Below are 14,793 nucleotides of genomic sequence, written 5' to 3' on the forward strand. Positions count from 1 at the left end.
CATATCTCTCATGTTACATTTCTTTGAGTTCTGAGAAGCATCAAGGATGTATAATGGAGGAATATATGGAAATTAAGGAATGGATATTACTTTAGAAACCTGTTGAATGTTGACATTAAATAAAATGATGTATGTAAAGGCAAGTTGTCAAATGTAAAATGCTAACAAATATCTGCTATGGTTTTAGTCACTCAAGACAAAACTGGTCGTCTTCAATGACCAAGAGGATAAAAGACATTTTTCCCTTCTCATAGTTGCAGATATCATAAGAACTAAAGATGGGTAGCTTAACCTCAGAGAGATGGGTTGGGCCCTTGTGGCTTTGTAAACATTTAGTGACTTCAAAACCCTTCAAGGCCTGTAAGCTAAGGAGTAACTATCTTGTCACTGGGGCCACCTCTAATTCTTGAGACATAGTGAATCTTAGAGGAGACAAAATATAAGGAGAAATTGAGATAAGAGCAAGCTTTAGGTTTATTTCTTACTGGAGCACCAATATATTAAACAGGAAGGTTTATAGGAAATAAATGTAGATTTTTCTGGAAATAAAATTGTGCCTTTGTTTGAAGGTGGTACAACTTTTGTTCCCCTATGTTCATCCTTCAGGTTGCAACTAATACATCATTTCCTCCAGGAAGCCTTCCTTGACCCCAGGACTAAGTTAGGCATTCCTTCTCTGTGTCACACAGAAACCTTTATTTCCCCCATAATATCACATGCAATAATGCAATTATCTACAAGGACTGTGTGAGGTCCCTGAAGACAAGGTCTAATTTGATCTTATCCACCAGCATATCCTAAGTATCCAGGATAAAAAACAAATACAAAAACCGTTGCTGTCAAGTCAAATTCGACTCGTAATGACCCTGTAGGACAGAGCACAACTGCCCCATAAGGTTTCCAAGGAGAGGCTGGTGGATTCGAACCTCTTGGTTAGCAGCGAAGCTCTTATCCACTGAGCAAACAGAGCTCCAGGATAGTGCTCAATAAATATTTGTTGGATAAATGAATGAAAAGATGAATGGAATAAATGATAAATAAACGGTCTATTTGTGGGGAATCTGAGTCTTTACATGAATGGGCATATTAGAGGGTTAGGGACTCACACAAGGAGATTCCCAAGCCAACAGGAGACTGAAAATAGCAAACGAGTAGGTGAGGAAGAAGGGGCATTATCAGAGGCAGTGACAAAGACAGAAGAAATTAAAGTATGAGTTGAAATCGACTGGATAGATAGCAAAGGTTTTTTTTTTTTTAATTATTATTATTATTTTATTTTAAAGATACAGGGAGGAGCCCAGTAGGTCGAAAAGCAGACCTCCAAACATGTTAGTCCGTAGGAAAAAAAAAATCATAATTATGACCCTGAATCATAAAGAAAAGATAAATTAGGTTTAAGAAAGTGTGGAAGTAGAGCATATACGGTATAAATGAGATTGATTTTTACTTCAAATATTCTCTTATTTTAATGTTTAAAAGCATGATTTTAATTATCAAGAAAATTCACTTGTGTGTTGCACTTTGTTTCCTGTCAAAATCTGATAGTGTGGTATTACAATTAGGCAACTCTTGCTTTATAACTGGATTTTGTTCAAGAGTTCATTGGTGAGTTGGCTGTTTGGAATGAAAAGTACATTTTTCCACACCATTTGTAATGCTTTCCTTTTTAGACCAACACACAAAATACAATTAAACTCATAAGATAGCTGGTCTATAGAACCATCAGTCCTTTAAAATACCCAGTTACCTGTCAAATCTAATAACCTTGTTTGTGGGAAAAAAATGGTCTCATTCTGAGTTCCATATTAGACCCAAATATTACAGTAACCAGTCCTTCCCTGGTAGCAGGGTTAACAACAACAACAAAAAATTGCTGTTAAGTGGATTTCGACTCATGGCAACCCCATGTGTTTCAGTACAACTGTGTTCCACAGAGTTTTCAAAGCTCAGATTTTCAGAAGCAGATCAGGAGAACTTTCTTTCAAGGTGTCTCGAGTGAGTTCTTACCACCAACATAACATTTTTGGTTAATAGTCAGCACTTAACCATTTGTGCCACTCACGTAGCAAAATAGGGTACCCCATTTCAGTCTGCAAGGTAATGGGAGCAGGAAATTCCAGGGGCTGTGGATACTGTAGGGGCTCTGTCTTTGAGATTAGCCTGGACAGGGAAGTAGAAGTGGTAAAGAGCAGGATGTGGGCTTAGTGAGAGCTTGTCTTCTCAGGTAGCAGAGCCAGCACACACTGATAAGTAATAAAATGAGTGGCTCCTTGGAGCATAGGAATGGCAATGAGGCCTTGCTGGAGCCACAGTTCTTACATGAAAGATGTTCCTTTGCCATGTCATTTATAATTCAGGAATTGCTGTGTTAGTAAAGGTAGAAGAATTAGGCCAATTGAGTCTTCAGCTGAAATGTTTTATTTCAAATAAAACTCAGTTTATGGCTTATGATTTTATAGATGCTTAAATCCAAATGTTAAACCTTGCCAAGAACATTTTCTTCATATTGACTGACCCACACAGTGCCTCACATTCTTATAGCTAACTAGGATTTTAAGCATCTGTAAAAACTGATCATATGTGTCATTCTTTAGCTACTCCAATTCCCCTTTTAAATTAGAAATATGCAGAGGGAAATATGAAGGAGTTATTTTAGGACATTTAACTGTCTCTCTTCCTGAAGCTTCTCCTTTCAATCCATTCCACATTGCTCTCAGATTAATCTTACAAATGGGTTCCCATTTTATGCTCTATAGCATAGTCCCATTTAAACTATCAAATATTATCTTACACTAAAGGTAGACAAAAATTCTGTGCTTCCTTAAAGGGTTTCCTTGCTGTTCCATGCACAGTACCCACCATTCTTCTTACTCTGGGGCTTAGCAGGTGCGGATCTGTTACCTTCACATAAACAAAAAAAAAAAAATCCACTGTCGTCAAGTCCATTCTGACTCTTAGTGACCCTATAAGACAGAGTAGAACTGTCCCATGGGGTTTCCTAGGCTGTAATTTACAGAATCAGACTGCCGCATCTTTCTCCCACGAAGCACCTGGTGGGTTCGAACCATCAACCCTTTGGTTAGCAGCCAAGTGTTTTAACAAATGTGAAATCCTCCCCCAATCATACTTGTTTTTAGAACGCTATTCAGGTTTCGCAAAGCCTGCCCGTTACTCTTGCATATAACGTGTTCTTCTGACCTCTTTATCTTTGTACCATACCTATTATCACTTAATTAGCATTTGTAGTGGCTTCTAATTGTTTATAGTGTGGAACCCTGTTCTCTCAACTCTGTTGGAAGTTTCTTGTTATATAAAGTGTCCTTTTCAATATTAGACATAATTGTACCTGAATACTTACTTGTAATTTTAATTAACCCCTTTGGCTAATTAAGACAGATTTTTGGGTGTGTTCATGTTGCTCTGTTACTTCTAAGATCTTCACATGCCTCTAATATGAATGTCTTGGCAACCCAAGAAGCAAACTCTACCATATTTTTTAGCATTAATTTTACCTAAAGGATTATGGGTTTAACTCACTTTAAAAAGGTCACGCAAAGAAGAAGAAAGCATCCTCATTTCAGAACACAATGAATTATCATGGCATGTTTTCTTGAGAAAGCATGATGGCCTGAGAAGTTCATTAATTGATTTCAACTCATTTGTGGTTCTTGCAATGGATACTAAATTGAAACAGTGGTTTGATTTCAGTAATTCTTTGACAAGGGAAGCAAAAGTGTTTCATGTATGTATATATTTGTGTGTGTATGTGTATACAGACATAGACATGAATGCAAACAGGAATGAAAACTATGCTGATTCATTTTACATTTTCTGTAACATCTCACAGATTAATTTTGAATGAAGGGAATGCTTAGCATATGTTTCAGTTTAACATTTTAAGATATCAAAATGGAAAGGAACATGTAACAAAAGGTAATATCATAATTGTTGGCATCTGTGTGTGATTGGGGTCGCTTTCCTCCACCCAGTTCAAGTTGAAGTGGCAAAAATTTTGGTCGAATATCAGTTGTAATCTTTTCAATATTGAGAGCTGTCTAGCCACAGCTCCTTGGCATTACAAGGGTTAAAATAGTAGTTGTGTACCTGCCTTTAAGAGATCTGACTAATGATAGTATTTAAGAACCTTCCTTTTCTCTCAAATCTAAGATTCTATTATAATTTATTATTTTTGGAACACCATCCACAAAGACACTTTTCCCTGAGGGGAAAAAAGGCACATTGTGTTTAGTGTGTGTGTGTGTGTGTGTGTGTGTGTGTGTGTGGAGGTTCATGACCAAATCCCTTGGGGCTCACTTATATGTGTGTCAGTTGGGAAGAGTGGCAACAATTAAGGATACCTGAGTATTTGGTTCCCCCTAAAAGGTTAGGTGATTTGAGATATGTGGGACAACATCCTTATACTAGCATTGAAATTCAAAGGAAAGCACATGAGCATGTCTGGAGGTGGGAGCAGCAGTGTACCCCTACCACTACTCCACAAGCAGTGAACTTGAGGTCCCTGAAATTTGCATGAGTCTGATCCAGCTCCCACAGCCACACTCCCAGGATGAATGTAAACTGTATGTTCACCAAAGACTGTGAAGAGGAAATGATATAAACACTGATCCTCCCAATAATATGAACAGCGTGTTTATACCTGAGAAAGCACTGATATACAGTAAAACCACTGTCTTGCTATGAACAAACTCCTGACATGTGCTCAGCTCCTTTTCTTAAGTTTAAGGTTCTTATTTTGTTGGAGAGGATTAATAATGGTGAAGAAGGGGGTGGGGAGGGATGGTGGTGGTTTTGCATTGAAATGGCAAGCAATCTTAAGCCAGGGAGTAGGAAAGTGCAGGATGGGACTCACTCCCAGGATTTTCATGGTATTATCTGTTCAGATGAGCCAATGAAATGGGCTCCAAATAACTAGGAAATTTCTGAAATTATTTCTACTTTCGCAGAAGTCCCAGTCATCCACAGGACCCAGAATGACCACATCAATGTTAAGCCAGTGTGTGTAACCACACTACGTAAGGCCAAACCACCGACAGTATTGGATATCTGGACCCCTGGGAGTTGGCCAGCTAATAGTATTGGTCTGCCCTGGTCATTATATTAACCTCGCAATAATGCAACCCTACATGTCACATGATTGACTATTTTGGTCCTTGTTTATTGTGTTATGTTGGGGGGTTACTCCCTCCCCCTGACTCTACTACCAGGGCAGGTCTGCTTATCCAAGAAAAACCCTTGCGGATCTTTCTCCCCTAAAGAAGAGAGAGCTTGTATTCTTATCAGAACTCTTCGAACTTCCATAAATGAGGGGGTGAGCAGGTGAAGATGAGAGGAAACATCTGTGCAAGTAGCAACTTGGTCACAAAATAGAAGATCCACATTCTTTGGATGGCCAGCTGGAAGTATTGTGGGGTACAACACACTGTTTACGAGACAGGGCAATGAGTAGTGGTGACATTGCATAATAAAAACTGAGAAGATCCTTGGTGAAGCAGAATTTTGGTGGGTTCCTTCTTTTATTGAAAATGAAACAAGGAGAAGGTGAAGACAGAGAGTAGGTAAACTATAGGGCAGAGCTGTGACTGGCTTTGATTTTTCATTAGGTCAAGAAGGACTCTTAGGTTTTTCTGGGAGAACTGGAATTTCTTTAGACCGGAGTAGACATATACTCCTTCAATTGTTTTGTTCTCCAGTGAAGGTGACTTTAGAAGAAAATTTTCTTAAAAAATCATCGGTATTCACAGAAAAATTTCCCATTTTTGATTCATCATATTTTTCCTGCTTCCCAGTGTAACCCTTCTTCCTGGAAGCAGGTTCACAAAGAACACACAGCCAGGAAAAAGCAATCCAGTGTGAGTCAATAGAACAATTGAGGGCAGTAATATCAGCCTGTTTAAATAGGTGAACTGAAATAAGATTTATGTTCATAATTCTTTGGAAATAACCAAACCAAGAGGATGCTTTGCAAATACCTTCCTAGTTCTTCTTTTTTGTCTTTCACTATGACTGTATTATATATTTTAATGACTGCAGCTAGAAATTTGAAAATAAAAACTCAGTGATAACTGACAAAGTCAAAATGCTTTTATTTATACTGAAGTTTAGCAAGTACATTTTAACAAAGAAGGTGTACTTTAACTTAATATATGGTAGAACGGAGAAACCATACATATGTTTCTAGACTCTAACACACTACTGCATTTTTTTTCCTTAAAAGACAAAAGGCCAAGCTGAAATGAACATAGAAAATCATCAATTATGGTAAAGTTACTTTAGCCATTAAGATTTAGCTCATACTCTTAAACTGGTCAATCTAATGCAAGGACAAAGTTTACATCATTGTTTTTAAAATGCACACACATTTCTTTTTTTAAATGTAATAAATGTAATATAGATTGATAGCTGCCTCAGTAAACAAAGCTTTGCTAATAAACACAATTGAAATAACTCCATGTTGAATAGTTTCAGAGATAGACTGGAATCACAAGCCTCTTCATTTATGTAAAGCCAGCGAGGACCTTTCAGGCCGAATAAAACTGTTGTGCCATTGCTAAACAGTAATAGTTACCTCCTTTAAAAAAAAGAAAACAAGTTAGTTCTTCTGAGGAACAATTCTGATATGTGCTAAAAATACTAAAACTTCTATCTTCGGGAACCTAAAATGATCTGATGTAACAAGATTGATTTAGTATTGGTACAATTTAACACTTCTGAACATTTCTATATATTAATGTGTGAGTTTTCAAAGATCCTTCAAGTTTCATGCTATAGCTTCTGTTCTTCTTCCCACAGCACTGAAGACATCAAAGACTGATAAAGACTTTTTTTCATAAACTATAACATCTGTAGTGTTAATTTTCCTTTTGTACGTAATGATACAGTTGATATCCCTATGGTTTACCAAGATAAGGGAAGAGGAGTATATGGTCATGATCTAAGACAATGACAGCTTTGTACATTTAGAACTTCCTCTCCCCAGCTTAACCCTGAGACTATGGATACTGCATGAAGGGAGACTGGTTCTGAGTATCATTTTAACCAGAGTGTTTGGTCACACCAGTGTCCATTTAAATGTTGGTAATCAAAACAGTCCATGTCATCCTACTGTTGCCACTGAGTTGATTCTGACTCAAAGAGACACTATAGGACAGAGTAGAACTACCCCATAGGGTTTCCAAGACTACATCTTTCCGGAAGCAGACTGCCACATCTTTCTCCTGTGGAGCAACTTGTGGGTTCCAACAGCCAACCTTTCGGTTAGCAGCTGAGTTCTTAACCACTGTGCCACTGGGGCTCCTTATGTCATCCTATAGTTAGGTAATATTTTATTGGTGTTGCTAAGAATTATAGTTGGAATTGTTTGTAAAACTATTCTACCTCTTTGTGTCTGGCATTGCTCCTTTCCATAGCCATGGCTTACAAAACTAGTCTCTATTTAGCTGCCTCACAAAAATTGGCCTTTGTTGACAAAAAAGGAACTAGGAAAGAAAGTGTGAATGGATAAGTATAAATCCATCACCCTTGTTTGAGAAACAGTTAAATTCCATGTCTGTGAGTCAAATGTATCATCCTTCACATATAAAGGCGAGTACATTATTATTGCTGGACTGAGATGCTTAGCCCAAAGTATCAATTTATTCTGGCCAGAGTTTAGTATCGCTGGGAGGAAAATATGACCTCTTCTTATGTACCCTTTATTAACCTTGTGTATAATATCTTTAAAGTATATATTTAGTTTATGTGGAAAATTTGGCGAGTCAGTGGAATTTTTTGGATAATACCTCAGAGCAAAAAACAAAGATGTAATGGAGCCCTGGTGGTGCAGTGGTTAAGAGCTCGGCTGCTAACCAAAAGGTCGGCAGTTCAAATCCACCAGCCACTCCTTGGAAACCCTATGGGGCAGTTCTATTGTGTTCTATAGGGTTGCTATGAGTTGGAATTGACTCGACAGCAATGGAGTTTTTTTTGGTAATGTAATAGAAGAAAAAGAGTTTGAGTCTATATTAGTCAGATTAACTAGTTGAAGGGTTAGAGTTTATTAGAGCCTACTAGACATTTTCCCAAGGAGCCCATGGTATTCATCTGAACTTTTCCAGGGACCAGAGGAAAACAAAGGTTGAGTCTTTTGAAACTGTCTAGTAGTCTGTCACCTTGGAGAATTGCTCAGCCTCCTTTGGGGAGTTTGAGGATGTTTATTCTTATGAAATTGACCAGATAATTGTTCAGTTCTCCAGTCTACCTCATCTTCTGTATACACAGCCTAAATGTCAAAGTATAGCTCTTCAACATCAAATGGCAGAGTCATTTTACCAGGTCTGAAATTTATATAATATTTCAGAAGCTTAAATCATGCAATACAAATCATGAGCATTGCAAACTTGAAAGAAATGGCAAAACACAATAATATCTTCTAAATAAGAGTTACATAAACACAATAATGAATAGCAAAAAAAAAAATCACCATTTGCCCTTTAGAAAAATGTAGTTTCTGAATGATCTCCCTCCTTTATTGTTTAATTATTGTCTTTATTCAAAGAGACAAACATATTGCCCACACCCTTAATTAAATGTGCCTGTTTACAAGGTCTATCAGCAACAGTTTCCACAGCAGCTCAAAAATTGAAAGAAAAACAAGTGTTAGGCCAGCAAGAAGACAGTGTTAATATGGATCTGTCTTTCTATCCAGAATACAATACATTGAGATTTCATAGTATTAAAACTTTTTATCCCAATTTGGAGAATAGTACCAAAATGGAATCTTGTGTAGCATGCTGTATAATGTTGACACATATTCTATTACTGTTTTACATATGCCAATACTGAGTGATCGTAAGGAAGGAACTGATATTGACCTGCTAACTGACACTGATCCTTGGAGCAATCTCAAAGTTTACCACATTTCAATTTCAAAATGCATTTCAGCTATGAGTGATTTATCATTTAGTAGTGGCTGTCAAAGTAAACTCCTAGATAAAACAAAAACATCTGGAACCATAAACAGAGGAGAGCAGTCGCTGAATTTTAATCCAAACGTGGTGTGCTCACTTCATTAGGAATAGGAAGCAGCTAATTAGTAATTGAATGTTTCATGTTTTTAAGAGGGTTTGTACTTGAGGTCCAAACAGAGATGATCTAATATGCATTCTGGATGTAAACAAGATTAAAAATCAGGAAGCGCAATGAACAAAGCCTCTCCAGAGAAATGTTAGAGAGCTTGGAAACGTCCAAGGACTGACACACATTGACATTTGGGGAGAGCTGACCGATAGAGTTTATTGCTTTAAGAGTTATCAGATAAGTAAAAGGGGGAATTTGATATGTACAAACGTGACCATTTTAAAAATAAAAACAAAGGTCCATATAGTCCTTCTTTTAGCATAGCACTTCCTGACAGGAACATACCCATTGCACAAGAGTCTGATGTGGCCCGTTCCATACAGAATATGAGCCTCTAATAATCAGTTATCTTTAAAGGACCACGGCTGGTTGTTCCAAATCTCAAGTAAGTGTGAGACTTGCCTTCTATGGTACATGACTGAAGCTTATGAGAAGGAATAAGCTGAGCTCATGTGTAATAAAGACGGCAAACATATGTGGATAGGCCAGAAGAAAGCATATGAGGATTTCTTACAGTTCATCTAAAGTAAACAAATCTATTTATAAAAAGACACTTATTAGTTTTTAAGTGACTTAGTTATTCTGAAAATACTATTCAACTTCCTCTGCAGTTTAATATATGCTATATTTGATTATAAAATGAAGAGACTTTTTCGGATGTTATATTTTTAGTAACATCTCATTATTATTCAGTTCGGATAGTAATAAAAATTCTAATTTGATTTGCCTTAGCCTTTGTCTATGACTTATTTCTAATTTATCATTATTTCACTGAATTAGGCTAAAGCAGCAGAGCTACTCTATGTAAGCAGATTTTCTATAGTCTGTGGAGAGCACCAAAAGCCAAATTTTTGTACCATAGAAAAAATTTCTTGAGAGCATGGAAAGATTAGAATGTCACGTTGATATGGGTGGGCGGGGCGTGGCATTACAACAGAAAATCCAGGTACTGCCACAGGAAACAAATTATTGGAGAATAGGTAAAAACTCAGTTGGACTTTCGTATAGATGAGTAGTGCTTTTGTCAAATCAAAACTTAATTCTAGGGCAGATGTAAACATTACATAATGTATTCGATTTTGCTTTATGTAAGGAGAGCATGTTAGGAGGGGCATTAAATCTGTCTGATCACTAGAGTACCATTTAGCACACTAGAATACTATTCTGTTATATTCTTAGGAGGCATGAAAATGATGATGGCAGGCATTTGCCTCCAGCCTGTAGCCAGGTCTCCACTAGTCAACAGTTTGAAATATTTGAGGCCATTTCCTGGGCAATTCAAGCCAAACGATCCTTTTCAGTCCTAGTCACTTCAACATCTTTTAGGTATCTGGCCTGTCTAGACCAGAGGGTGAGCAGTTGAAAATATCCATGGTATGACTGACCCATCATAGCTGCCTTTCTCCTTTCTGATGTCTTAAATTTGTCATTCTGTTTGCTTGCATGTAGCTTAGTAAAGAGGAAGCAAGATTGGGGGTGGGGGGGGGAGAAAAGAAAAGAATAAAAGGGGTATTTTGAGTAGCTTGGATGTCTGTTTTTATCATTGCCTTCTTTACAGATAAGGAATGTGCTAGTAGAGAGAGATTAAATGACTTGCTCTACCATAACAGATCAAGGAAAGAACTAGGTGTGGTAAAATCTAGAAACTAGAGCTCCCTGTATTCCCTTAGAGAACACCACAGGCAAAGAGCATTCTTTTAGAAAGGTGAGCTCAAAAGCAGTGATAATAAATATTGATAATTTTCACAAGTGAATCATTTCCTGTCATAATTCCTGTTAAATTCCAGGTCAGCCAAATATAAAGCTATTTCATAGTAATTACAGTTAAAAGTGGGTGTGTCTGCATTTTAATTTCTCTCACAGGATTTAGACATATCATTTTATCTGTCTTAAAAATTCTTCCACCTACTTACCCCACTAGGATGCTGTGTGGATTTATGTGATAATGTTTATGAAACACTATGAACTTTTTCGAAAAAAGGGGTTATAGAATAGAAGTGTAAAGTATCATTTTCAATCATTATTATGAATATCCCACAAAAACTTTTGAAGCCCACTCTCTAGCACATTTTCCTGTACGTGCATTATTTATCAATGAAAAACAAATAGTAATTGAAAATTCCGTGTTTTAATAATTTGAGTATGAATTCTAAAGAATCACAACACTGGATAAGCAGGTAACTGCTATAGCACTCCATCCGTGCCTATGATCAGTTGGAGTTCCGGCATCAGTGTTCAGGCTGCACAGAAAAAACAATAAGACCTGGTCAAAATTTCATTCCAGCAAAGAAAACCCCAAATTACTCAATGCACTTCACTGAAAACCACAAACTTGTTTTATACCATTTTGCTGTGCTATATACGTTCAAGATTTGAATAAATCTGTGCACAATAAATGTATTCTTCTATTAAGTTTATCTCCTAATCAAATATTCATTTATGTGAGTCTCATTCTGTTAAAAAGGAAATTATACAAAGGTGAGCAAAACTGTAGATTTACAGTAGTTTAAAGCTTAATCTCATTCTCTAGGGGTGATAGTGACAATATAAAAATAGTGTAAATGATTTTCCCTAACTCTAAAACATGCTTATGAACCCCTTGTGCATGTTCTACTGCTTTACAACCTGCAGTGAAATGCATGACTGGCTTAATAAGCAAGGCATTTAGAAAGTTTTTTCTTTTTATTTTCCCCTTCACAGTGTAAAACATGAGTAAAGATCTATCCTGTTTTCTGTGAGTCCAATTCCTTGTTAATGATTGTAATTTCTCCTCAGGATGAGATTTCCTTCTCTGACAGAATGGTTATTTGAAAGCAACTGCTCACTTTTTTATTTTTTTTTAACAGCTACCAATAAATATGTTTTTAAAGTTTTAGAAGAATTCACTTATGTCTATAATAAAAAACCCATTATTTTTCCTACACAGCCCTCATGCTTTCTTTCAAATGTTTCTTCACCACTTGTTCACTTATTTAAACAAAACTTCCTTAAGAACTAATAGGCTTCATCACAGGCATACTTTGGGCTATCAAATCTTTCTTTTGGGGTAGCTAACTTGCTCTGGAACCAATGGCAATATTTTATAAATGAGTTCTCCTGCTAAGTAGTTAAGTTCCATGTTTTTTTTAATGTTGCTTAATTAGTAAAGTGTTTCTAATTTTCAAACAGGCACTATTATTTAGCACTAAAGAAGATCACCTCTGAGAGGTCATGTTTTCCTAACTTAATTAAGAGAGAGATCAAATAATGTGCTGGTTAATGGTCCACTTCAGTCTTAGCTTCAACTCAAATTAAATATACATTTAATTGTATGAACTCTACTTCTGGAAACCTGTTCAGAATGTGACATTCTCAAATCAAATATATGACAGTAGCTGAGGTTAGCTTGAGGTCCCTTTAGTCATTAGTACAGTAGTATAAATATGCAGCTCTAATTTGAGAGTACAAAAAATAGAACATTGCAGGATAGGGGCAGAGAATATAAGAGTATAACTTGATTCCTCTTTATGTAGAGAAGAGCATGGTTTTGGGGTCATTTTTCAGAAGGTTCTAATGCTTACTTTTAGAATGTGGCACTTTTTAAAAATTAAAAGTCCTTGAAAACATTAATCACTTGCCTTTATTAGTTCTAAAACAATTCAGGCTTATAATTTAATCAGAATAAAGACCTGTGAAGGCAGTCTTTTCTATAAGAATGGTATCATAATGGAGTATCAACCTCTCTTGCTCACTTTTAACTCACCCTGTTTTTGTGAATTCTTTAATACACCCTTTTCCTTTTTATATAATTTCTAGTTCTTGTAAGACTCACCCTAAAAAAGGGAGAATGAATATTCTTCTGTTCTCACAAGGGATGAAATATAGAAATGTATTTCCCATAACTATATATTTAAGAAAGCCTTGGTGGCATAGTAGTTAAGAGCTTAGCTGTTAACCAAAAGGTAAACAGTTCAAATCCACCAGCCACTCCTTGGAAACCCTATGGGGCAGTTCTACTCGGTCCTATATATATTTAAGAGCATATGTTTTAAAGAAAGTTATACACGTCAATTATGTGCAAAATATTTCACTCCTGTTAAAATCTACATTGGAAAACACAAATGGCTAACTTTATGTGTATTTTATAAGGCTTAGTAATAATACCTTCCACTTGTCATACTTGTTGGAGAGCACAGACCTATTATTGGTGAGGAAGATGAAGAAAGCACTATTATACTCATTTTACTAAAATTAAGGCAGAGCGAGGTTGGATGACTTCTCAAGGTTAGTAACTGAGTTAGTCAGTAACTGAGAAACCCTGAATATTAGACCAGTGCTCTTCCTACCACTTACACTGTAGTATAAAACATCAATAAAAAGCACATGGATCCAGTAAAAAAGATGTGCAACTTTTAAGCCACATTAAGAACTTTAAAAGTGCTTGGATTCTACTTCTCAGGAGGGAAGAGGAAGGAAATGGAAAGGAGACTAAATGAAAACTAGTATTTATTAAACACTGACATGTTAGGAGCCATACTAAGCCACACTAAGCATACATTCCATTTGTGGTAGAATTTGGAATGTCGTATTCTTTCACTATTTTCTTGTAGGTAATGCTGTGGTGAAAAATGATAAGCTGCTTATATTTCTATGCCATTTCTCTAGAGAATCTAAGGTTTTATCACTCACCTTCATCTACCTTCCATAAGTATGTAAGTTACAAAATGTGTGTGTTAAGCATGGCACAAAGTTCTTTATGCTATACAAATGCTCATTTATTTGAGTAAAGGTCAAATGTATTTGAGTTTTGTATAGGGTGTATATTAGAAATATCTTAATGTAACCTTAAACTGCATAATTAAATGCTTCTTTTAACAACTATAAACTACTCCTTTTGTCTGAAAAGCTAATAGGAAAACACTATAATCTCTGATTTCAAAGGTATCAAAATATGGAGGTAAATGAAAATGAAATTAATGGAAAAGCATTAAATGTTTACTTGTATAATGTTAAAAACATCTAACATTTCCCATAGAAAGTTGAAATGCAGTTACCAGGGGCTCTTAAGACTTGAATTGCGCATTGTTTGCTCTCTCTGCTACAGGTTTTACTTCACTCATTCTTGAATAGTTGCTCACAAATGCTGAGTTCAATATGGCATTGATTTGTTTGTATTATTTTAAAGAAAATAAGAGCAGTTAAACATTTGTGGGAGAATAGGGAAGAAGTGCTTGTTTAAAAAAATGGTGCTTTCTTGAAAGGTAATAGGAATAGGTAAAAATGTTGCCCAAATAATCATTTGCATTATTGATGTGAAGGAGGTTCCAGCTTAAGTATGTGGGTTATTAACAACATTAATTTAAAGCCTTAAAAAATGAAGTCACAAACTTCGGGGGGAGTTTGTTAACAGATTAAAGGACTTGAAGGAGGTCTGTATAAAATTCTCAAGAATTTTGTTCTTTAAATTTACCTTAATTTTCAAAATGAATATGTTGTATGGCTATTATGAATGAGGAGGAAGCTCCCCAGAGCAAATAAAACTATATGTTAATCTCCCACACGTAAGGATTCCCGGCCTAAAATTAGATAATTGCAGACGTGTTGAAGTCTTCTGACAGGGTGATCTAAGTTTAGTCACAAACAGAAAGTTTTCTTCATTATTTCTTTATTACAGCTGCT

At 36.1% G+C, this 14,793-nt stretch overlaps 1 protein-coding gene across 2 annotated transcripts in view; it reads right to left on the bottom strand.

Moving 5' to 3' along the window:
- Nucleotides 1-6,087: 6,087 nt before the first annotated feature.
- Nucleotides 6,088-14,793, bottom strand: part of DACH2 (dachshund family transcription factor 2) — a 741,876-nt gene continuing 733,170 nt past the window's right edge. Inside the window, exons 11-12 of one of the 2 annotated variants that reach the window (XM_004378871.1) lie at nucleotides 11,329-11,375; nucleotides 6,088-6,589 (exon numbers count right to left, since the gene is read on the bottom strand). In XM_004378871.1, the coding sequence (XP_004378928.1) occupies nucleotides 11,371-11,375 (5 nt within the window). In that variant the 3' untranslated portion in view covers nucleotides 6,088-6,589; nucleotides 11,329-11,370. The remainder of the gene's footprint in view (nucleotides 6,590-11,328; nucleotides 11,376-14,793) is intronic. The other variant, XM_004378870.1, reaches the window with a different exon arrangement.

The sequence above is a fragment of the Trichechus manatus genome, unplaced genomic scaffold (genome assembly GCF_000243295.1).
Source record: "Trichechus manatus latirostris isolate Lorelei unplaced genomic scaffold, TriManLat1.0 scaffold00060, whole genome shotgun sequence".
NCBI lineage: Eukaryota > Metazoa > Chordata > Mammalia > Sirenia > Trichechidae > Trichechus > Trichechus manatus.